General features: G+C 51.9%; 1 protein-coding gene across 3 annotated transcripts in view; it reads left to right on the top strand.

Annotated features, from left to right (window-relative positions):
- Window positions 1–24,641, top strand: part of ZBTB16 (zinc finger and BTB domain containing 16) — a 184,151-nt gene that overhangs the window by 100,008 nt on the left and 59,502 nt on the right. For all 3 annotated transcript variants that reach the window (XM_036324288.1, XM_036324286.1, XM_036324287.1), the window contains exon 4: window positions 23,813–23,899. In XM_036324288.1, coding sequence (XP_036180181.1) covers window positions 23,813–23,899 — 87 coding nt within the window. The remainder of the gene's footprint in view (window positions 1–23,812; window positions 23,900–24,641) is intronic.

Raw genomic sequence — 24,641 nt, 5'->3', positions numbered from 1 at the left:
ATTTATGTTCCCAGAACCGAGGGGCGGCTGTGTGCGTGCGAGTGCGTGTTGGTGTATGCACGCGTGCGAAAAAGGGATTGTGAAGAAGCGTTTACATGAAGTACTCAGAATTGTTCCTTTTCGGTAATGGCCCCGCACAGACCATTACCTTGCAGATTTAAAACTAAATGAGCTCATCATATCTAGCGACTTCCACCGACATTCATGCTTGATTGCAAAGCCCATGTTACCTTTGAATTTCAACTTCATTGTTATTAATTCTCAGATATTGGGGGTGCAGTTCCCCTTATTGGATTCAACCACGAACATGTTGATTTTTGTGTGATGGATGGGAATGTTTTCAACAGGACCCCACAGAAGAACCTTTTCATTTTCAAAATAGCCCGGTGGCCTCTAGGGCTGCGCCTGGAGTTCCCGAGGAGCCCAGTGCACGGAGCTGGACACGGGTTGACTCTGGAGGGGGCTGAAGTTTTGCATTTTTTAAGTTAGTGATTTGAGTTCCCCATGAATGATCCTGTGTTCTGTGCAGTACTCTGCGTTTTCATAACTGTCTCTTTCACTTTGGGTAAAGGAAGGGAGGGAAGAAATAGCAGCAGCAGCAGCATTCTGTGGGCAAAGGAAGAAAACAAGGGAATGGGGCAGAGAACAGGCTAAATTTAAAATTGTAATTGGCTGACTTCCACTGGCTTGCGGGTGTTTTAATGACTCATAATAACTTCATTTAAAACCAGCTGAGCAGAAAATAGATTGGAGAGGAGCCTCGGGCCATTATGGATTTGTTTTTTTTGACAAGCTCGGTTTTCAGCAGCCAGGAAGGCTCTCTCGCTCGCTCCGAGAGGCTTGGCTGTGCTCTCTCTCCCTCTCTCTCGGGTTGGTGGTCTGCCCGGGAGAGGTTGTATAGAAACCGGGGCTGCTTTTTTTTCACCCCACCCCCCTTTTCCAAACTGATTATAAATAGATGCCTTGAGGTATTATTTTAGCATCAGTACGGTTTTTTTTTTCTACTTTTGATGTGGTAAATGGAACATAAATAAAATTGTTTTTGAAATGACTGAATTAATTAGCTAGTAAGGCAGCGACGGTGCATACCATACATTTTCTTTGCTTGTTGCCCTCATTCATTTTTCGGGGCGTTTCCCATTTTTCCCAGAGTCCCCCTCCTCTGCCCCACCAGCCCCGCTTCCTCCCAGTGTGGGCCGGACCCTTCGAATGCCGGGCCCTTTTAATCCGGATCTGTAGGACTTTGACAGGATTGGTTCTGCCCAGCTACCCAGTCAGCTCAAGGAAGCACGAGTTCGGGGAGCTGCCAGGAAAGGTGCCTCTAGTCGGTCTAAATAGATCCTGCCCGATTCCCATGCGAGGGCGGGCGCCGGCAGCGAGGGCTCCTTTTTCTCTCCTCTTTTTAAAGTCGGCCGGCTCACTGTGGATGCATCTGTCTGGACAGAAAAAGAGGCCGCCCCCATCTGATGGCTCGTAGCCATTTATCTACCTGCTCTTATGGCACCTGTCAACTTCTTTGTGTCATGCTGTTTATTTGCTTGTCCTTTTTCGCCTACTAGGTCTAAGCTTCCTCAGAATACATGACTTATTCCCACCTCCCCCAGACCAGAGTAACCTGCAGGGTGTTACAACTCGGTCGTTTTTTGAATAAACCACTGGGTGAGGGGGTGAGTGGGTGAGTGTGTGGATAGGCGCCTGGTAGGGATTAGCTCTGAAGCGCTCCCCTACTTCCTTCCAGCCCTGGGCGTCAGCAGTCTGCTGAGAAGACCAGGATCAAAGGCAGGGCCCTACTGGCAGTGTGCTCTGGTGCATGCCCACAGCCTAGCACAGGCAGGCTCTCAGGGACCATCTGCAGAATGAATGAATGGCTCGGGGTGGACAGTAGGGAGGGGGAAGGAGGGAGGTGCCCTTACATTTACCGGATGCCTCCTGTGTTCCAGGCATGGTGCTTGGCGCTCCGCATGTCTGAACTAACCTAATCTGACATTGACTTTAGGAGGCAGATATGCCGATTTCATTTTGCAGGTGAGGACACTGGATTTAAGGAATTGAAGTACAGTGGGGCCTTGACTTACGAGTGTCCCGACTAACGAGTTTTTTGAGATACCAGCTGTCTCTCTGCCGATTTTTTGCATTGACTTGATTGAGTAATTTGAGTTAACGAGCTCCTTAACGAGCTCGGTCTCTGAACGAATTAAACTCGTAAATCAAGGCCCCACTGTAATTTCCTTAAGCTCATAGCCAGGGCTCTCTGCCCCCACGCTCTTGCTTTCCTGGTATGCCATACTGCTGCACCTGGCCCGAATGCTTGCTCTTCTGTATGTAGAGATAACTCATGTCTCAGATACTGGGGAGCTGAGGGAGGGAGAACAGAGAAGGCCCTGGTGCGGGGAGGGGCAGTGCAGCACTTGGCCAGTGCTCCGGGCCTTGCACCTGGGCCACCAGGAGCAGTTGTATATGTTTTAGCCTCTCCTGCTCCGCCGGCTGCTCACTCACAGCTCACATTGTGGTCATTGTGCACCCCTCTGCCTTGAAGGGCCGGGTAGGATGGTTCTGGGAGCTTTGCTTGAGGGTCTGTGGGTGAGCATTTGGCCCTCTCACCCTGGCAAGAGCTTGGCTGTGTCCTTTCCCCACTCCTGCTCCCCACCATTGTCCCTGAGGGAGGAGGGGCAGGGCCAGAGGCTGCCAGTGGTCCCTCCTGCCTGGTGACCCAGCTGGGTGCTCTGTTCCGGGAGGAAGGGGTGTCTGTGGTGCTGAGTCAAGAGGGGAAGGGGCTGCTGGGTCCCAGGAATGTGGGCGCCGGGACGGCTTGGGTTGTCACCAGCTCCCAAGACTTCCAGTGCCTCTGAGTGTGACAAGTCAGAAGGACCGCGGCCTTCCTGACCTTGCGATGCTGCCCAGTGACGATGGACCACTTGACACGAGGTTCATACGTCTGTTCTCCAACAACCACATCTTCCCAGACAAGTGCTGGGGATGCTGGAGCCTTCTCTGGGGACCAAGTCATCCACCAAAAGGGAGCCAGATGGGGAAGGTCGGGCAGCAGAGCAGCCTCGATGACTGCTCTGGGTCACTCCATGTGGCTCTCTTGGGGGAAAACTGTCCATGAATGAAATCATCAGTCAGCAGTTATGAACTGAGGGCCAGTGGCAGGCAAAGCCAGGCAGGACGGACGGGCTGCGGCCAGCCAGGGCCCTCACCTGCCAGGGGCTGTGGGCAGGCTGAGCAGGTGATGTGAGCCCCCAGTGAGGGGAGGACCATGCCAGGCTGGGTGAGCTCACCGTCCTCACAGGGGAAGGAGTGAGTGCCGCCGAGTTCACAGGGAAGAGGAACTTCCGGGACGGGTGATGCGGGTCGGAGCTTCGTGGGATTTTGATGGGCTCTTTCCGGCCAGAACGCCCAGGTGGAGCTTTGTGGTGGGAAAGGAACCTGCTTTCCTGGACAAGAGGGAGCAAGAGCTTCTTTGAGCTGGAGTCAGCCAGGCAGGCGTCTGCTCGCTGCTCCTGTTCCTCTGCCCACGCGGAGCCCAGTGTCTGCGTCCTCAGAGCTCGAGGAGGTCCGACCCTCCCTGCCTGCAGGTTCAGAAACACTGCCCGCAGCTGGCCCTTCCCTGTGAGGTGTCCACAAGACAAACTGTTGAGAAAGTGAGGCTTAAAATTGGATGTGGATCCAGAGTATTATTATTAGCCTTTCTCATCCATGTCTTGATGAACCCCAAGATATGTCATGAGTGCCCAGGGCTCCCTGCAGCCAGGTTGAGGGAAGCGCCTTGGTGAGGGTGAGGCTGGGGCCTGGGACTTGGCTTTTCTGGAGGGAGATGGAGGGGCAGGAGGGCTGGCACACTCAGGGCCCTGACCCCCCTGGGTCTGTCTTTCATGAAGGCTCTTTCCTGTAGGTGGGAAGCTAGGAAGAGGGTGGGTGCTTCTGTAGTTAGGGCTCCCTTCCTGGGCTCTCCTTGATTCAACCTGACAAGGACGCGTCTTCTAGACTTTTCCGCTATAGTTAACATGCTCCCCCACCCCCACTTTTATTGGGATTCTTTCACTTGCCAGGGAAAAGAAAAAAGAAAGCAAGCCCTACACTTTTCATTAGGTAGTTGGAATAAGAAGTCTTCTGGGGTAGTTGGATGAAACCTCCACAGCTCTTACTATTACAAGCTAATTGAGCACCGCGAGCTCATTGGCGGCTGCAATGAACATTTTGCTGGAGTAATTATGCAAGGCCACAGTAGTTTGCAGTAACAAGGTAACTCCAGGTACAGAGAGAACTCCCTGAAACTCAGGATTTGCTGGAGTCTTCCTCCATTGTCTCGTTAATAGGAGCCCAGGACAGACAAAGGCCCAGAGACCAGGAAGCTGCTGTCCATCGGGGCCTTCTGCCTGAACATTCTGCCTGAACGGCCCAGATCTCCTGCTCCCTCTGTTAGGGCCTGATGGGTGCAACCCGGCCACCTGGGAGAGCCCTGCTGCACTGCGTCTACATTGATTGAGATTTGGAGTCCAGAGCCAGACGCTCTGGAATATAGGATGGAGAGGGACAGGTGCAGGCTCTGGAAGCCTGGAAACAGCTGACCGGGGGCAGGGAGACTCACAGGCCAGTGTCATTGTATTTGACCAACATGCTGAAAGCAAGGCCTGACCACAGGCAACAAGGCCAGAATTATCCACTCTGTCTCCACTGGGATCTGTCAGTCCTGGGTGGGTGAGGCGTGGGCCTAAACATGGGACCAGGACAATTCCTGGGGTTCCTGTCTATCCCAGAGGACTCTTTATGGTGACACTCTCTTACACATGCTGTCCTCCCCCCTTCCCCCCAAAGCATAGCATCAGGAAATGGGAGCCTGAACCTGCCATGGGGAGAGGGGGGTCGAGGAGGTGAGGTCCTGAGCATAGTGGCTGGGCAAGGGCCTCTCAGTGCCCTCTGGCAGGGGCCCTAGGGACTTGCCAAGCCAATGTGTCCTCTTGGTGGCCCTGCCTGGCCTCTGGCTTGCCGCCCATCAGCATTGAATCATGCCCCTTGAGGACAGCATGTAACTGTGCTTCCCGATATAGCCCCAGGCCCGGGTGACAAGAGGAGTCGTTGTCAGGGAGCACTCCAGCTTTCTGCCGCCTCATACCCCGCACAGCTTCCTTCCTCACTTCTCCGCCCTGCACAGCCAGGACTCTGCTCCGAAACACACGGGGAGCTGGTTTTTAAAGAAGGTGACCCTTTTATTTTTTTTTTTCTCTTCTCCACCTCCCACTTTAATCTTCAAGACTCTGCTGGGCCATCTTCTACCTCCATCTCACAACTATAAAAGTTTGTCACAGTCAGAGGCTGGCTGCATTGAGGCGGGAATGTGGTGTTTGGTTAAATTGTAAAATTAGCTAGGGGAGTTAATGAGGCGTCCTGCCTCTGCCTTCCGCAGAGCGGGAGTTTATGAAGGTGCTCCGAGCACCGTGCCCGAGACGGGAGAGGACTGGAGGGAGTGGCCAGGCATGAGGAAGAGCTCCGTGCGGGGAGTCCGCAGGCCTGGGACCTGCTGCTTAGCTGGAAGGACCTGAGGGGTCATCCCCTCAGAGCTGCTCCTTTCAGCCTCCATCAACCATTTTGAATCCATAGGAGCTCCCTCCCCATGTCCAAGGGCTTCTCGAGGCCGCATGCATCTGGCTATGGTTGGCCATGCGAGCCGCAAATTCCTCTTTTGTCTTGTGTGAAGCTGAAGACACAAAGACTTAACTCTCTGCCTCAGGAGGCTTCCGCAGCAGAAAGACCAAAGAGAACAATTACAACTGCAGTTAACATTTGCTGAGTGCCGCTGTACCCCTTGCTTTCAGCGTGTTGGTCAAATACGATGACACTGGCCTGTGAGTCTCCCTGCCCCCGGTCAGCTGTCCCCAGGCTTCCAGAGCCTGCACCTGTCCCTCTCCATCCTATATAGGTGCCAGCCGCTGTACCCCACGGTCTCATTTGATCCCCACGAGACCTCGGAAAGGTTGGTGTTACTGTGTCCATTTGACAGACGAGGAAACTGAGTTTACTTGGCCCAGATCCCTCAACGAGTAAGAGGCAGAGTTGGGCTGCCTGCCTCCAAAGCCCTTGGTCTTCACCCCAAGGCAGAGTTGCTTCCATCCCTTCCCAGGCGGCCCACAGGCACGGTGCACACTTGCAGACACTCACCCGAAAGCTTTCAAAGTTATGCCTCAAAGGTGCGTGCAGAAGACCTGCTCACGGGCTACTTTCTGCACACACCTGCTCTCCGGTCCCGTACTTACACAGACAGACCTTCCTGTTTCCAAGCAGCTATCCAGTGTCATCTTAGTTGTTAGATGCACTTTAATAACGCTTAACATGGGGAAGTCTTTCGCTTGAGGTCAGCCAGAAAAGATCAGTTTTTTGTTTTTGTTTTCCGCCGACAGGATGGTTCGTGCTAAGAGTGGGCATTACACGTGACAGGCAGTATTTCTGTTTTGAAAAGTGTGGAGTCTTAATGCTTCTGAAATTTGAGCCTGAAAATGTCAGTGCTGTAGCTGTAATGTAACACCTCAATTACGGTGCAGGGGTAGGAAAGAAAGGCCCTGAAACCTGCGAGGTTCTTTAGATCCACAGCCTGAGCCACAATTACGGTTTCAGAAACACCAAAGGCAAGCCAATGAGTGTCATTTTTAACCAGTTTGAACATTTTACTACTTCCTAACATCAGACGGCCCAGGCTGCAAGCCTGCTTCTTGTCCTCAATAAAGTGATTAAGCTGAATGGGTGTGGGGAGCATTATTGGGCAGGGAAGGGCTAAAAATAGCAGTGCTCTGTTTTCAGAAAGCCACAGCAGGCCTGGAGCGATCCGAAGCCTTGAGGTGCCGCTGCGGAGGGGAGGGAGGTGGCAGTCCCCTGGGTCTGAGTGAGGTGGGGTGATTGGTAGATGTGACAGCGAGCCAGGTGACGGGTGTCTTTCAGAGCTGTCATCAAGAATGGAGTGTCAGTGGAAGCTACGGATGGGTCGCTTCTGCCTCAGTTTGAAGAAACCTCCAGGGTGTGTGTGTGTGTGTGTGTGTGTGTGTGTGTGTGTGTGTGTGTTAATGAATTTAACTGACAACACAATAGACTGGGATGGACACCTCAGCCTAAAATTTACACATTCGCCCCAAAGTTGTTATATTTACTGGCTCTTCTTGGGGAGAGAGGTCCAATCTGGGCAGTGGGTAAAGGCCAGTTATAAGGGGCATTTACAGAGAGAGGTGGGGAAGGGAGGAGACCCTCAGAGCCCATTGAGCGTTTGTTGTGCAAACCCATGGTTAGCTAGGCTGCTCCTGGAGAGCGGAATTGGGGGACTTTTTGGTTACCTGAAGGTCAACCAAGAACCTTGCCTGTTTCAGTCTTTGTAGTCTGCTGTCATTCATCAATATGAGGGTCCATTTTTTCTACTTTAAGTGAATACAATTGATTGTTTTTTATGATAGATGCTTGCCTAGAAGTCAAAAGGAGAATGCCCAGGAGGAGAGCCAGTCATGGAAGGGTGTTCTTAGTTGGGGTTTTGTTGTAAGTCCGTCTTTGTATGTGTGTGAGCAAAAAGAATTCATTGTATTTTGCTTTGGAAGTATTTTTTTCCAGTTTTATTGTGAAATAATTGACATACATCACTGTGTAAGTTTAAGGCATACTGCAGAGTGTGTGTGTTTTTATACTCACTCGAGAGGAAAAAAGAGAAAGCAACGACAGACATTGAGGTAAGAGAGAAACATCGATCCCGTATGCTCTCTGACCAGAAATCGAACCCGCAGCATTTAGGTGTGTGGGACCAACTGAGCAGCCAGCCAGGGCCAGCATGATGGTTTCATTTACATACGTTGTAAAATGTTATCACAATAGCTTCAGCTAACACCCATCATCTCATATAGGTTCGATATAAAGAGATGAAAGAAGAAAAGAAATTTCTCATTGTGCCAAGAACTCTCTCAACAACTTTCCTGTACACCATACTGCATTACATCCCTAGTACTTATTTATCATATAACTGGAAATTTGTACCTTTTGATCACCTTCCTCCAGTTTCCCCTTCCCCCACCTTCTGCCTCTGGTAACCACAAGTCTAAGCTCTTTTTCTAATGAGTTTGATTTTAGATTTCACATAGAAGTGAGATCATACAGCATTTGTCTTTCTCTGCCTGACTGACTTCACATGTCATAACGCCTTCAAGTTCCATCCATGTTGTCGAGAACGATGGGATTTTCTTAATTTTATGGCTGGATGGTATTCCGTTGTGTGTGTGTGTGTGTGTGTGTGTGTGTGTGTGTGTGTGTACCACAGCCTCCTTACTTATCCATTCATTCACTGGCGGACATCTCTTGGCTGTGGAAAATAATGCTGCAGTGAACATGGGAGCGCAGATATCTTTCAAGTTAGTGCTTTTGCTCCCTTTGGGTATATTGCCAGGAGTGGGAGCGCTGGATCATACAGTTGTTCTATTTTTAATTTTTTGAGGAACCTCCATACTTTTCTATAGGGGCTGCACCAAGTTACCGGCCATCAGTAGTGCCCCAGGGAGTTGAGTTCCCTTTTTCCACACTTGTGCCGCACCAGCACGGCCAAGGGTGACCCTCAGTGGGGGCGGTGAAGGATTTAGAAAAGACAGACAAGAGAATAAAGCTGAGTCTGAGTGGGACGCTGCCCTCTCTGCTGGAGAGACAGTGCCACACACTACAAGCCATGTCTTTATTTTATAGCAGATTCCATGAGGCAAAGTAAGGGTGTGGTCAAGATGTTTACAACATTCTTGTGGGTTTCGACCCTACTCAGTTACATGCACCTGAACTCTGATCAAGCCCATATCACTCAGGCAGATGGGGCCACGTGTTCGGACCATAGGTTCAAGCTTACAGCTATAGCTATTGGCTATAATTGTGCTGGGAGGGCTCTGCCCTCCTAGCTGGGACTTGCATGTGGCAATGAGAGGACTGTGCCCTCTCATTAGTCCGAGGCTTGAACCTGTCCAAACACTGCAGCCGCTCTCCACACACATCCGTGCCAGCATTTTTTACCTCTTGTCATTTTGATGATGGCCATTCTAACTGGCATGAGGCGATACCTCATTCTGGTTTTAATTTGCATTTCCATAGCGACTAGTGATGCTGCGCATCTTTTCATGTACTATGGGACCTTTCATACCTCTTCTTCGGAAAAATGTCCATTTAGGTCCTTTGCCCATTTTTAAATTGGGTGGGTTTTTTGTTGTTTGTTTGTTTGTTGCTAATGAGTTGTATGAGTTCTTTATATATTTTAGGTATTAGTCCCCTATCAGAGGCATGGTGTGCAAATAATTTTTTTCATTCTGTAGGTTGTTTTTCACTTTGTTGCTGGTTTCTTTTGCTGTACAGACGCTTTTTAGTTTGATGTAGTCCCAAGTGTTTGTTTATGATTTTTTGCTGGTGCTTTAGGTGTTATATCAAAAAATTATTTCCAAAGCCCATGTCAAGGAGCGTTATTCCTGTTTTGTTTTTTTCATGGTTTCAGGTCTTATTTGTTTTTAATCCATGTTGAGGTGATTTTTGTGAATGGTGTAAGATAGGGGTCTGGTTTCATTTTTTTTCACATGTGACTATTCAATGATCTCAGTACCATTTATTGACGAGTCTGTCTTTTACCCATTGAGTATTACTGGCTCTCTCGTCAGATTCTAGTTGACCATATACGCCTGGGTTTATTTCTGGCTCTCAGTTCTGTTCCTGTGATCTATTTGTCTGTTTTTGGAATGTAATGCCTCCTGTTTTGTTCTTTTTCAGGAATTCTTTGGCTATTCATGGTATTTTGTGGTCCATATAAATTTTAGGAGTGTGTTTTCCTACTTCTGTAAAAGTTGCCAGTGGAATCTTGATAGGGATTGCATTGAATCTCTAGATGGCTTTTGGTAGTATTGACATTTTAGCAATATAATTCTTCCAATCCATGAACACAGGGTATCTTTTCATTTATTTGTGTCTTCAGTTTCTCATCATTGTTTCACAGTTTCCAGAGGAGAGATCTTTCACCTCCTTGGTGAAATTTATTTCTAAGTATTTTATTGGTTTTATATGTCCTCTGCAAGTAGAGACAATTTTGCTTCTTCCTTTCCATTTCTGATATCCTTTATTTATTTTTCTTTACTAATTGCTCTAGCTAGGACTTCCAGTTCTATGTTGAATAGGAATGAGGAGAGGGTGCCCTTGCCTTGTTTATGATCTTAGAAGGAAAGCTTTCAACCTTTCACTGTTGATATGATATTAGCTTGGGCATATCATATATCATATATGGCCATTATTATGTTAAGATAACATTCTTATGTTATTTCTATGCCTAATTTGTTAAGAGTTTTCATCATGAATGGATGTTGAATTTTGTCAAATGCTTTTTTGGTATCTATTAAGATGATCATATGATTCTTTATTCTATTTATTTGATGTATCAGATTGATTTGTATATGTTGATTCATCCTTGCATCTCAGGAATAAATCTCACTTGATGATGGCGAATGATCCTTTTAATGTGCTGTGGTATTCAGTTTGTTAGTATTTTATTGAAAGATTTTGCATCTATATTATCAGGGATATTGGCTAGTAATTTCTTTTCTAGTAGCGTCCTTTTCTGGTTCTGGTATCAGAATAGTGGCCTTGTAAAATGGGTTTTGGAATTTTTCCTCCTTTTCAAATTTTTGGAAGTTTGATAAAGATTGGTGTTAATTTTTCTTTACATGTTTGGTAAAATTCACCAGTGAAACCATCTGGTCCTGGACTTTTCTTCATTGGGAGAATTGTTATTATTGATTCAATCCTCTTACAGTAATTGGTGTATTCAGATTTTCTGTTTCTTCCTGATTCAATCTTGGTAAGTTGTATGTTCCTAAGAATTTTTTTCATTTCTTCTAGGTTGTTCAATATGTCGGCATGTAGTTACTTATAGTACCCTCTTATGATCATTTGCATTCCTGTGGTATCCGTTGTCATGTCTCCTTTTTCACTTATAATTTTGTTGATTCGAGTCTTCTCTCTTTTTTCCTTGATCTAGCTAAGGGTTTTTCAATTTTGTTTATGTTCAAATACCCAACTCTTAATTTGGTTAATCTTTTCTATTCTATATTTCATTTATTTCTGGTTTAATATTTATTACTGCCTTTCTTCTGCCAACTTTGGGCTTGTGTTTTTTTTTCTAGCTCCTTTAAGGCATAGAGTAAGGTTGTTTATATGAGATCTTTCTTGTTTCTTAATATAGGCATTTATTGCTATGAATTTTTCTCTTAGAACTGCTTTTGCTGCATCCCATATTTTTGCTGCAATGTTGCTTTTCTATTTTTGTTTGTTTCAAGAAACTTTGTTTCCCCTTCTAATTTATTTTTTGATTCATTGGTTGTCCATAAGCGTGCTGTGTAATTTCCATGTGTTCGTGAATTTTCCAGTTTTCCTCTTACTGGTTTCTAGTTTCATGCCATCATGGTCAGAGAAGATACGTGGTATGATTTCAGTCTTCTTGAATTCGTTGAGACTTGTTTTATGGCCTGACATATGGTCTGTCTTAGAAAATACTGCATGTGTGCTTGAGAAGAACGTGTATTCCGCTGTTGTAGGATAGAATGTTCTATATTTGTCTAATAGGCTCATTTGATCTATATAGTGTTGTTCAGCTCTGCCATTTCCTTATTGATTCTCTCTTTGGATTATCTATCCACTGTGGAGAGTGATGTAAGTCCGTTTTGAAGATTGACTGTGTCTTTTCTTCTGTAAAGCCCTAGATGTTTTCATGTCCTGGAACTCATTCCTCTCCATAACAGCTTTAGGTGGTAGGAAGTGGCTAGGAAAATGATGGCCAATTTACAGATGGATAAATGGAGGCCAAGAAAGCAGGATTCTGGAAGACACCAAAGTGCACGGCAGAGCCAGATCTAGACCCTGTGCTGCTGGCTTCCAGTCCAGACTCTCTCTCATGGACAGTGATGCTATATTCCTGGACAAAGAGGCGAGAGTTCTGAGTAGTGAAGTGCTCAGAGATGAGGGTACCCACTGCGGAGGGTGGCCTCAGAGCCTGGGGAATGATCCCCTGGCTCCAAGGAGTGAGCCCGAGTGTGGAGAATAGCAGAGGACTCGGGCACACTGCCTTCGGGACCTTTTTCTACTCCCCTTACTATGAACTTCTTACTCGTTAACCTTATATAATTAAAGGGCCTTCTAGTTAGCTGGGCTGCCCCTGCTTCCACCTGTTTGAGTTAGTTTCTTTACTGTTGACACTTACTATCTATGACACCTCGGACAAGTGAACCAAGCTTTTCCAACAGCAATTTTCACATCTATAAAACGAGCATAACCTTAGAATTAATGGGAGAACTAAGTAGCATATCCTGTGTAAAGCAGCGCAGTTCTCATTTCATAATAAATGCTCAATACGTATTATTAATACTCATTATTACTATCGATGCAGCAGCAGCATGGCTCCTCATCACAGGGCAGCCCTTGTGGGACCCCTGGGGCCCTGGGAAGGGAAGCGTTAGGGTGCAGTTGCCAAGTGCCAGTTCCCATTGTGAGGCACCTTCATGTGCGGCTCCTCGTTTAAACCCCCTGACAACCTGCGGCCTCATTTCTGAGTGAGGGCTGCTCCCTGGAGCTGTGTCACTTCCAAGTCCCACTTGGAGGCTAGGAGAAATGCACCATTACCTCTCTCCAGGCGAGGAAACCGAGGCTCAGAGTCGTTAGCTTGCTCACGCTCTTGATGTAGCTGGCGGGTCTCTGAGCTGAAACCTTGGACCTGTTGGCATCAGAGCCAGCGATGGGCTTGACTGTGAGGCTCCCCTGCGGACAGAGCCCTGCCTCTCGCCAGCAGCCCGGCCTGGGTGTCGGGGAGGGGGCTGCGTGTGGCTTCCTGGGGGAGCTGGCAGCGGAGCTCCTGTGCTCACAGCCGCAGGAACGGCCAGCAGACGGCATGCAGACTCCTGCTCCCAGCTCCTGGGAGGCGCGCTGGTCATCACACGCGCAATAGCACTGAGGCCCTGAAACGCTTGGTTTCTTGTCGCTTGTTGAAAAGTGACATGGATACTAGAATCGGGGGCCACTCTGTAAATGATATAAATGTCTGACCACCATGCTGTACACCTGAAACGAACATGAAATTATGTCCAATTAATTGGAAACTAACAGTTAAAAATGAGAAAGAAAGACATATGGTTACTTATGGTGATTCAACTTAAAGACAAAGTACACACACCCAAGGTTGGAAGTGGAATTAAAGGGATGTGCTGGGAACAGGGAGAGAGCAGGAGGTTCTGAGAAGAGGGGAGGGGGGAATTGTCACTACAGGGACCCCAGAGAGATCCCAGTGTTGGGAGGAGACTTGGCACACTTTTGGCCAGTGAGCAGGTGGGGAGGAGACTCTGGCCAGGAGAAAGGGAGGCCCAGAGGGCAGGTGGGCTTGGGAAGGGCTGGCCCCCTCCCTCTGCAGATGCCTCCAGTGAAAACAATTGGCAAGCGGGTTGGGGGATGTTAGGGGCCAGGCAGGGACAGACAATAGCTTGAAATGTGTAGGTTGGCAGGGTTTTGATTCTGGCCTTCCTCCCTCTGCACCCCCCACCCCCGCAGCAGCCTGGTTTTGCTTTTCTCCATGGTTCAGCAGTCATGTGGGAGCGCCGCCCCCCCCCCCCCCCAGTTCCAGGGAAGGCCTGTGACAGAACTCTGAGGGGCTTGGGGAGAAAGGAGCAGGCAAAGTGCGGTGGAGAGGAGGCCCGAGGCTCAGGTAACAAGCAGCTTGAGACGGCTGCATGCTGAACCTCTCGCCTGAGAATCCCATGTTGGGACCAGGAGGAAGAAGATTGTTGGTGCCCACGGGTTGAGGGGATGTCCCACTAAATCATGGCAGCAGCCCTCCTGGCCCTTTAACCTAGTCTCCTTTCAAATGCCAAGCGCTACCTTTTTTAAACAAAGCAAAGCTGCGAAGACCGGAGATGGTCACCGCTCCCTGGAACTCAGGGCCAGCCTCTGCCACAGGTCGCAGGTTCTGGGCTCAGCGTGGCTCATCTGGCTGAGGATCCCCAGCAGCTGGACTCTGTTCCCCGCTGCCTGCCCGAGAGCAATCCCTGCTGAGCCAGGAGCCCAGCCCCTCGGTCCAGCCAGCGCCTTCCCATCACCCAGTTGCGAGCCCCTGTGCTCCTGTACAGCCGCTGTTACCGTCTTCGTCACCTGCTTCCAGCTCCTTCTTACACAACGCCGTTCATCTTTGCTTCAGAGTTGTCCCGACTTAAAGCTTGTCATTTAGAGATGAAGAGGTGAAGTGACTCAGCCAAGGCCACACACTCGGGCAGGGGTGGGAGGTGGGGGGGACGCTGAACCCTTTGGTGCTTCGGGAACTCTTGGGTGCTCCTGAGAGCAGACCCCTCCTTGAGCCAGGTGTCCGCCTCCCTCCTCTGACGGTGACCCCTCTGTCATCCCAGACAGCTGAATAACACGGGTACAAGGAGGCCTGGAGCGGGCGCTCCTGCCTCCCTGGGCCATTTACTCACTGCGGGGGGGACCTTTCCCCAGGAGCTGTGGGGCAGGGGTATTATGGGCTGGAGTTCTTGGCTCAGGCTGGAGGCTGGCCTCCTAGAGCTTATCAACCTGATGAAGTGAAATTATTTCATAATCACCATTCAGGCACCTAGTATGTGCTGGGAACTTCATAACTCCATTTTAAGAAGGGAAGTGAGGCCACAGAGTTGGTGCCAGGGCCATACCCGCCGTGGCAGAAGCCCAAGCCGCTGTAGGACTTCCTCTCGGGAGGTCTCCAAGTTGGCCAGAGTGTCCGGGAGCCAGACGAGCCCATCACGCAGGGCTCATCCCATTGTAAGAGGTTTTGTTCCATGGCATTGATCACCACAGTGCCCTGATTTGCCGCTCACAGAAGTAGCTCGGGAAGAGATGGGTATAGGCAGAGGTAAGGAAGCCCCCCAAATCAGTGCTAGAACCTCAGGAAGCTTTGTATGTTATTCTCTCTCTCTCTCTCTCTCTCTCTCTCTCTCTCTCTCTCTCTCTCTCTCTCCCTCCCTCCCTCTCTCTTTCCCTCCCTCCCTCTCTCTCTCCCTTTAAAGTTTTTATTGATTTCAGAGAGAGGAAGGGAGAGGGAGAGAGATAGAAACATCGATGAGAGAGAAACATGGGAAGCATCAATCGCTGCCTCCTGCATGCCCCCTACTGGCTATGGAGCCTGAAACCCGGGCATGCGCCCTGACTGGGAATCAAACTGGCAGCCTCCTGGTGCCGGAGACGACACCCAACCACTGGGGCCACACCGGCTGGGCTGTATGTTGTTGTTTTCGCTGCAACAAGCTTACCATCCTACTTGTGTTTTACTCAACATAATTCACCTTAGATAGGTTCGGACTCATCTCAGTAGGAGGAGGATAATGCCATCAGAACTTGGCCGTGAGTGCTGCGTGCTGGCTGCAGAGGTGTCATTTCTCTGATCTCCCAGGGCAGGGTGTGCGGGCCCGTCTTTACTTGTGCCTTGTTGGCTTGTGCACAGGTGTCGTGGGGGTGCCAGTTGTAGTGTCATCTGCCTTTCCTTAGCTTCCACCCCCTGGAGGAAAACTGCCGAAGACGTGTCCAGGGTGGTGGCTTGCCTCCCTTCTTTTTCTCTTCGTGGTTTGGCTGGGGTGGTAAGAATGCTTTAAGTGCTGTGTTTATTGCATGCATTTATGGCCACGAGGGTCTCAGACGTTGACATTGGGGGAGAAGGTAATGGCAGTGATGATCTTACTGACAACTAGCACTTACTGAGCAGTACTGTGTGCTAGGCACGGTGGTAAGGGCTTTACATGTGCTGTGGAAATTCGTCATTACTCAACCCTGGGAAGTGCCTACTGTGTGCCGATCTTACGGGTGAAGAAAGGCCCAGAGAAGAGAAGGAGCTTGCTCAGGGCGGTAGCTAGAAATGCTGGACCCAGGGCCTGCGCCCAGGTTTGTCTGAGTGGAGGATTCTCAGCTTCCTGCCGGTGCGGCTGGAGAGGGCACGCTGGCAGGGCTGTGTCCCCAAGCCGATTGGGTCACTGCTGGGGCTGGAAGTGGGAACAGGGGAGCTTCCCCAAGGCTCTCCAGGCTGAGAGCTGAGTGCAGGAACAAGGGACAAGGTGGACCTCTGTTTTCTCTGTGGGACAGGAGAGCAGGACCACAAGATCCCAGTGAAAGCCGGCGCCCCGGGGCAGCACGGAACCGCCTGGTGGAATGAGGGCTGTTAGGTTGGGTAAGAAATGTTCCCTCACACTAGAGCTGCCTCGGTGTTGTCTTCTGATCCATTCCAAGGGCTTATCTTCTACGGAATGGACATTCCGCCCAGGGTGAGGTGTCCAGCCACTTCACTACCAGTTCCCTGATGGGAATGCGATTCTAGAGATCTGAAACCCTGCCGCCTGCAGCCCGCAGCCCCGGGGACTCCCTATCTCTGCTGCCCGGCTGGCCAAGCCTGTCCGGGCGGCTTTCTCAGTCCTGCCTCTGATGGGGGCCCTGCACCTGAGCCCTGTCACCCTCCGTCCCGCAGCGAGGCCAGGCACGGGCCTGTCTCCCACTCCGTTGTCAACCATATCCTGGGCCCATCGACAGGGCCGGCTGTTTTCCACTCAGCCCTCGCCTGCCTGCCTGCCTCCCTCTTCCCTGTCCCCCGAATGTGTGTACCTTATGGAGACTCTGGTTCCCGATCAGTTTTTGTTTTGCTGATAAAGGAGAGGAGAGTGTCGGGGAGAGCGTGCCTCCCAGCTCCTCCCGGGGCACGCGTCTCCCTGCGTGAAAGAACACGCAGTGCCGGCCTCACCAGAGCTGGCAGCCGGCGAGTGTTCTGTCTGATAAGAGGTACTGTAAATAAAACTGTACGCCGCAGAGTGCCCGTGTCTGTACTCATTGTTCTGACAGCTTATGCTTTTTTTGGGTCTGCTGTTTTGGTACACTCTGTACTTCCTTATGTAAGCAGGCATGCATATCTCATCAGAACATTCAAGATGTTTATTTTAAAATCTCAAGGAATTAAAAGAAAAGGGACACATTACTCAACATTAGGTGCTGGCAGACCTTGGGTGTTTTTTTTTTTTCCCCTAGTGTTTCCCCCGCCTCTTTTTATTAGTGGGGGTGGGGGGGGGGAAGGTTTTGGGGAGGGAGGGGTTTTGAGCTTTTTTTCTTCTCTCATTGGCTTCTGCCTTATTTATTATAGAGAGTCAGCGGCCCACATCTGCTTGCGTTCAGCATCTTCTCCCTTCCTAGAGGCTTGGGGACCCCCCCCCCCCCCCGGTTCCAGTGGGGAAGCAGGCAGGAGGAGGACGCTGTCCTTTGCCAAGAAGGGGAGGCCAGAGTGTGCGGGGAGGGAGTGCGGGGAGCTCGACGCCCCGCCTTCTGCTGGATTTCAGCTCTGTTGCCCTTGGAATGCTGGCCATTTAGAGAAAGCTTTATGGCTTTGGAAGTGCTTTCCTGGCATGTCCCTCCGATTCCTGCGAGTCGGCTGATCCTGAGCCCGGCATGAACGCGGCTACCACACAAGGAGGCCTTAGACCACTCCAGCCTCGCTGTGGGCTGCAGCGACCGCCTCCTTCCTCTCCACCTGCTGGGACCCCCTCCTTCCTCTAGCCCCTGTCTAGCTTTCTGGAAGCATCAGGAAGTCAAGGGAGACCTAGCAGCCTAGGAAATGCACTTGGTCAGGCGGTGCCTGCTCCCCCCAGTGTAATGCTTAAGACATCCTTGAACCCTCACCTGCAGACCCCTGGGAGCTGGCAGGGGCAAAGATGTCTGTCTGTCCCTTTTTTAAAAGTCACCCGAGGATATGTTTTGTTGATTTTTTTTTGGGGGGGGGGGGGGAGAGAAACATCGATTGGTTGCCTCCCATACATGCCCTGACCAGGCATCGAACCTGCCACCTTTAGGTGCTCAGAACAACACTCCAGCCAACCGAGCCACCTGCCTGTCTCTGTAGCACTGACTCTCGGATAAACTCAGTGCTGGGGCTGGGAGTGGAGGTCACAGCAGCCCCCGGCCCGCCAGGTGTGGGTCCACTCTGGTTACAGGAGGGCTCCTTGGACAGGTGACTCCTGCATGTACTGGAGGGAGGTTTTGCTTCTTTGCTGCAAGGACGTGAGTCCTGGGCAACTGGGCCGGGGGGGGAGGGGGGGGGCGAGGGCTGATGAGGGGGAGATCTTGCTCCAGACGAGGCAGACAGCCCCACTTCCCAGCCTCTCCTTTCTTCTCTGCTCAATGGCCTGGGTTCCAGCCAGAGACTGTGGACCTTGAGCTGTGAGAAGGGGGCAGTAGAGAACCCGGGAGAGTGTGTAGAAGAAGGACTCTGCCACCCCCTAGGGGACAGCCTGGCAGTGCCCGGAATGGCCACTGTCCCTCACTGTCCCTTCCCAGATCAGTTCTGCTCCCAGGAGCCTGCCTGAGGGTTTCTTTGTTTATCGGCACTTAGTTTATCAGAAACTGCGCCCAGCACGGAGCAGGGCACCGGGGATAGAGAGTGAGCATGACGGGCCAGGCCTCGGGGAGCTTGCCGCCTGCCGGGAGGCTGGAGCGGAGCCCAGCAGGCAGGGCGGCCGAGGGGCTCCCAGGCTCAGCGCTGTTCGTGGCCGGTGCTGAGGGGCCGCCAGTGCTGACAGGTTGGTCCTGTGACGGATATTCCTGCTCCCTCAACAAGACAGCCGCTCACCTTTAAGTCAGAGGACAAGGTGTGTGGAGAGATTATAGTGAAATATGTCTTTACAAATGTGAGCCTCACCTCACAAAAGACAAATGACCCCCAAATAACTGTACGAGTGTCCGTGGAGCAGTCGTGCAGAGCGGCGTTCTTCCCAGGAGCCGTGCGCCCTGCGGTGCGGAAGGGCTGCTGCCCCTGGCTCTGCGTGTCTGCCCTCAGACAGGCCGCCCTTTCCCACCACGCACAGGTCTCTGGGGCCGATTCCTGCTGCTCCCACATCCCAGGTGAAGCGACAGCCTGCGGAGATTAGGCCCCTGGCTGAGGGCCACACTGGGGATGAGCTTGGCTGGGGTTTGAACTCTGATCTGTCTGACCCGAATCCAAGCTCTCAGCCAGACTCTGCTGCTTCCTGAAGTAGAAATGACACCCGGCTCTTACATCTGCGAGTGCTTGGGGAGGAACCGCGTGGGGTGTTTATTCGTGTCCATGATCTCCTGCCATCCGCACACCCGCTGCGAGCAGGGCGGGTAGGGACGGCCATCCCCTCTTACAGACGGAGCTAGTTCATCGAAGTGTGATGACCATTGTGGTGACCACAGCAGTACGGCTAATCCGGGCCTGGGGCCCCGCCCTCCCCACCCAGAACTTGCCATCTTCTCCTTTCGTTCACTAAGCTCTGTGATGGCCAGGGAGGAGAGCAGGGGTCTAGCCCGCCTCATCCTGTGCTTCTCCCTCCTTCCTGTTTAATTTCTCTCTCTGCAGCCCATCCCTGACTTGACCCCGTCGCTGCCTCTCCCAGCGGCTCCATTCCCGCCAGCGGCCCGCGCCCTGCCTGTGCCTGCGATGGGCTTTCCCACGCAGTGGTGCGCGCGCGTCCCTTGCCTGCACTTCTCCATCGCCGTCAGCTCTCACCGGTCTTCCCTGGCCACGCCGTGTGAGGTGGCACCCCCGGCATCTCGATCCCTCTTCACTTAGTTTATTTCTCTTTTTTATTTATCACTCGTCACCACCTATTTTTGTTTCTTTTACTTTACAAAATGTGCCTTCCTCTCTAGAATGTAAGCTCTTTGCAGACAGGGATTTTTCTCTGTTCGTGACTGTAATTCCCCTTTGGCACGTATTCCATGGGCCCCAAGACACATCCCCTGCTTATAGGGGCATGTGGCCAGGAGTGGCCATCCCCGAGCCATGCCCGGGAGTTCGCCCACTCCCGGAGGAGCCCAGGCAGTGCTGTGGGGGTGAATGCACCCACTGTGTGGCGCGGGCACAACCTCGTCACTCCCCCCCGGCACCCTCACAGTGAGGCTGTGTCCATGCACGAGGGGCTGAGTGACGTCACCGGGATGCATTTTGGGAAGCGCCATGTGGTTCACAGACACCCGAGTTGCTCTGAATGCAAGCCTGACATCATACTGAAGGCAGCAGCGAACAGCATGTGCACAGTAAACAGGCAGAGACTGTCTTATTGATTAACAGATGAGGCCTCTATTATCGATCAGAGCTTGCCGAGGAAATTTATCACTTTTAATTTCAGGGATGCCAAATATTTCTGCCTCTGAGCCAGCCATTACAGAGACAATTTAAAGGTGCATGTCCCCCTGGGAGAGGGGGTTGCTGCCTGTCTCTGCTGGCTTGTGTGTCCTGGGTGCCTGCCTGAGCTGTTGGGCTACGCTGGGGGGAGTGGCGTTGGGGTGGGGTGTGCTGGGCTCGATGAATGGGAGCTGATGTCCAGGGCATCCGTGTGTGAGGAAGACTCTGACCGAGTGGCTGAGGACAGGAACTTGCACACCCTCGGCTCAATTTTGTGACTTCAGCCAGACAGGCTTGGAGGGGAAGGGCTTGGAGGGCGACCAGCTGTGGTCAGGTAGAGCCCAGCCAGCCGCTGCCTCGGCAGCGAGTGCTGATGTGCCGTCTTCCTCTGCGCTTGTCTGGCTCACACATCCGGCCCTTGATGTCCCACCTGCCTCCTTCCCTTCTCTCGGCCATTAAAGCCGCCCTGACACCACATCCAGGGCTGTCTTCTAGGAACTCCTCCTACCACATCCCTTTGAAGCGGAGCTCTGGCTTGCTGGGGCTTCCCAGCCCCACAGGGAGCCCTTTCTTTCTAGTCCCCACTTCCCTCCTCAGGCCCCTTCCCCTTCTCTAGGGAGCCATGAGAACTGATAGAACCAAAGAAAGAAATACAATTAAAACCAGATCCCTTACAGACCCACGGAAAATCATCGTGGCTAACGATTTGGGGCCGGGGCAGCTTCTCTGTGAAGGGCCGGGGCCGCCCCTCCCCGGTGCTCCCGCTCTGGCCCGTCTACTCTCTGAGGCTCACGCTGCATCTCCAGGGTCAATGTCTGCCACCTCTGTGACACAGGGTGGCTCTGTGGACGTCAGGCTTCCTGGCTTTCTTCAAAGCTCTGTAAGCCCCTCATAGGCCCTGGGGCCCAGGGGTGCCCTCCAGCTTGAAGGGAAACTCAGAGGGGTCAGCTGTTCTCCCTGCCTCCTGCAGAACTCAGCTCCAGCCACCTAGAACAGATGGCAGTGCTTGCTTTTAAAGCACTTAAGGGAAAGTTCTTTCGTATCTTTCCTGGGGCACTGTATCACGCGTTCATTCTGTCAGTCAGACAATGAACTGTATCACGCGTTCATTCTGTCAGTCAACTAATACTTGCTGAGCACCTACTAAAGGTCAGTGCCCTGTCGGGCCGGACAGTCCCAGTCTTCTCGGGCTCCTTGCTCCCTTCACTGGTGAGAACTGGTCATTGGTGTTTAATTGAAGACTGACCCTACAACTTACATTCTGAGTTCTAGCCCTTAAGAGTGTGCTAATACTCCTGATTTTAAACTTTTAAAGAGCAGTAGAACCATTTTTTCCAAATAGAGTTTTACACAAAACCTTGATGCATTCAAGGGGTAAGTTGGATTTTCACTTCTTTGATTTAAGAGACGGCAGCCCAGAGCTCACCCTCCCACCCAGGAGGCATCTCTGCGGGTGGAACCAGGAGGCTGGAGGGCACTGGGCTGCAGAGCAGAGGCTCTGACATCGGCTGCCAGCTTCGCCTCCACCTCCACTGCTCCTGTGGGACCCTGGGCCAGCTGCTGAACCTGCCCGAGCCTGAGGTTCTCATATGCTAAAGGGGGGTAGGAATGGTAAGCGCTTTAGAAGGGTTTCAGCATCAAATGCAATGGTATGTCCTCAGGACTTAGCATCCTGCAGTGTGTGATAAAGTCTCAGGAAATCTGAGAGGCTTTGAAAACGCACTGGATTGTTTCTGCTACCGCATTCTGCCTCTATGAACCCTGATAGACAACGAAAGCACAGGCACCCTCAGGGAGGTGCTCGGTCATGCCGAGGGGAGCAGAGGCAGCGGCGGGGGAGGGCGGAGCAGCGAGGGCTGGGGTGCTCGGTGCGTGCTTTCTCCAGTTTTGAAAATAGAAAGGGCCTGGAATAGAGGAGGCGTGAGCCCAGGCATCACTCAAGCCCAGAGACTCAGGGAGGGTCGGGTGGTGCACAGGGGCCAGTGAGGACAGCTCCCTGCGGAGGCCTTGAGGCCGAGGAGCGGAATGGAGAACCAGTGAGGGCCACTGTATCTTCTTGAGCAAGGAAGGGTGAGGAGCCACGTGACCTACAAGGGGCCTGCGCCTGCTGGTTGGCTCCGAGGGCAGCTGGTGGTGTGGCGGCCGTCCTGAGTCTTCGGTGTCCTGGGCATGGCCCCACGAGGGCCTGGTTGGGACCGTGATTAGGGACTTGCGGAGGAAGAGAGGCATCCAGTAGACATTTGAAAGAAAACCGCCAGGGCTCACACAGGTGCTCCCTGGATGGGATAACATCTTGAAGACGATGAGTAAGTGGTAAAAAGTCGTCCTCTCTAACTTGACGTTGTGACATTGTCACTTGGAGCCTTGTGAATAGTGGTTCTAAAAAAGTTTACCAAGTTGAATTGCACTGAATTGATTAGTTTATTCCACAAGTATGTACAGTCATAGGTCCCACTGGGGGGGAGGGGGGGAGCGGATGCCCTGCTCCCTCCCTCGGGAGCCAAGTGTCCGGAGATGGAGACAGACTGGCCCACAGGCATTGGTAAAGGAGCATGCGCGGCTGTGAACTGGACCGTACGGGGTGCGTCGGAGCAGAAAGGAGGGCTCCCTCCCCCAGACAGCGGGACAAGGGGAAGGAAGCTGATGCTTCAATGAGGACTAGAGACCGGCTGTACCGAGGTGCCAGGGCGAGGGGCAAGACTGTCAGAGACTGGAGGTACAGAAGGATGTGCAGAGACCTTGTGGTGAGAGAGGACACAGCTCCTCCCGCAGCCAGAGCAGCTCCTCACAGGGCTGGAGCCTGGAAAGCAGGAGTGAGGAAGCCGAGACAAAGCAGGGAAGCTGCTAAGCACACCGAGAAGCGCTTTGTGCCTTGGCCAGTTGCTCAGTGGTTAGAGCGCTGGCCTGGGCACTGAAAGGTCACGTGGTTTGATTCCCAGTCAGGGGCACGTACCTGGGTTGCGGATTCGATCCTGGCCCCGGTCAGGGAGTGTGCGGGAGGCAACCAATTGATGGGTCTCTCTCACATCAATGTTGCTCTCTCTCCCCCTCCTTCCTTGCCTTCCACTCTAAAAAATCAAGGGAAAGGATGTCCTCCGTGAGGAATAACAGAAAAACAAAACAAAAAAAAAGCACATTGTGAGCTATCAGGAGGGGTTTGGACTTTACCCAGAAGGCACTAGGGAGTCATTCCGGCTTTTGAATGGTCAGCTGTAGGAGGTGGCTGGGGGGAACTGTGGTTTAGTTTTGGACACACAGAGCTAGAGGCTTATCCAAGTAGAGGTATGTCAGTAATTCCTTGAAGCATAATCTAGGCAGCAGAGCACGCATCACTCACTCCTTCCCATCCCGCACCTGGAGCAGCCCCCAAAGTCCCTTCTTACCAGGTGTCTCATCGGGAGCCCGTCTCTGTTTGTCTTGGTTCCCTCTTCTCCCTGGGAGGGCCCTGGACTGCGCATTTGGAGTTCATGTGGGTGGTGGTTACCCCTTGAAGGAGGGCTTAGCTGGGCTGGCTGCTGAGGCCTTGATTCTCCCTGACACATCACAGGTGTTCACCCCCTGCCCCAGGTCCACCTGCTCTGTTTGGGCCCAGGACCCCGCCTCCTAATGGAATGTCACTCTGGGAAGTTAGTAACCGCCTTCCCTTTCTTTCAGCGGGCGCCAAAGCCTTTGTCTGCGATCAGTGCGGTGCCCAGTTCTCGAAGGAGGATGCCCTGGAGACACACAGGCAGACCCATACAGGTGAGTCGGCTTCGATCCCCATTCTCCAGCTCCTCCACAATGTGGTAGCACATGGATGGGAGGCATCTCAGCCGCACCCCTTCAGCAAGGCGATATCCAGTCATCTCCTGGGGACCTGCGAGTGGGGGTGGCTGGGCAGGTGTGACTTTGCTCCCTAAGAGCATCGCCCTGGATTAGGCCTAAATCTGTCTCTAACAGGCCACCAAGGTCCGTCTTCTCTTGTCAGGATCTTTCAAAGTCCGGGATATTGTCTAAGCATCCCCTTCCTCTGAAGGGTCAGGACACCCTTTATCCCCTGACCAACTCTGACACCCTTGTGTGGCCCAGTGGCTGGTCCCCCATCTGCGAGGGTAGAGTCATGGTCTAAAAGAAAGCAGTCTGCACACAGGGTGAACAAGCAACGATATCATGTTATTTGACTTCAAAGCATTGATTTCACAGCTTCTCATCACTGTGATCGCCACTGTCCTTGTCATGGGTGCGCCTCCCGCCCACTGGACACTCCTTAGGTGCCAAGCACCGGTCTGTGTCCCTGACCTCACCTGGCCTGTCTCCCAGTAAACGTGTAAGGTAGGAGGTGACTCCCATGTCACAGATGAGACTGAGGCTCGGGGGACAGAAGGTGACTTGCCTGAGTGAGTGAGCACGGGAGTGGTACAGCTTAGACCGTCTGGGATGAAACCCAGCTAACCTTTTAGCTCTGCCACTTCCTGTGTGTGGGACCATGGATCAGTTACTTAAA

Source organism: Myotis myotis, unplaced genomic scaffold (genome assembly GCF_014108235.1).
Source record: "Myotis myotis isolate mMyoMyo1 unplaced genomic scaffold, mMyoMyo1.p scaffold_m19_p_10, whole genome shotgun sequence".
Taxonomy (NCBI): domain Eukaryota; kingdom Metazoa; phylum Chordata; class Mammalia; order Chiroptera; family Vespertilionidae; genus Myotis; species Myotis myotis.
The sequence above is the reverse complement of the archived record's forward strand: the minus strand, read 5'-3'. Positions and strand labels throughout refer to the sequence as shown.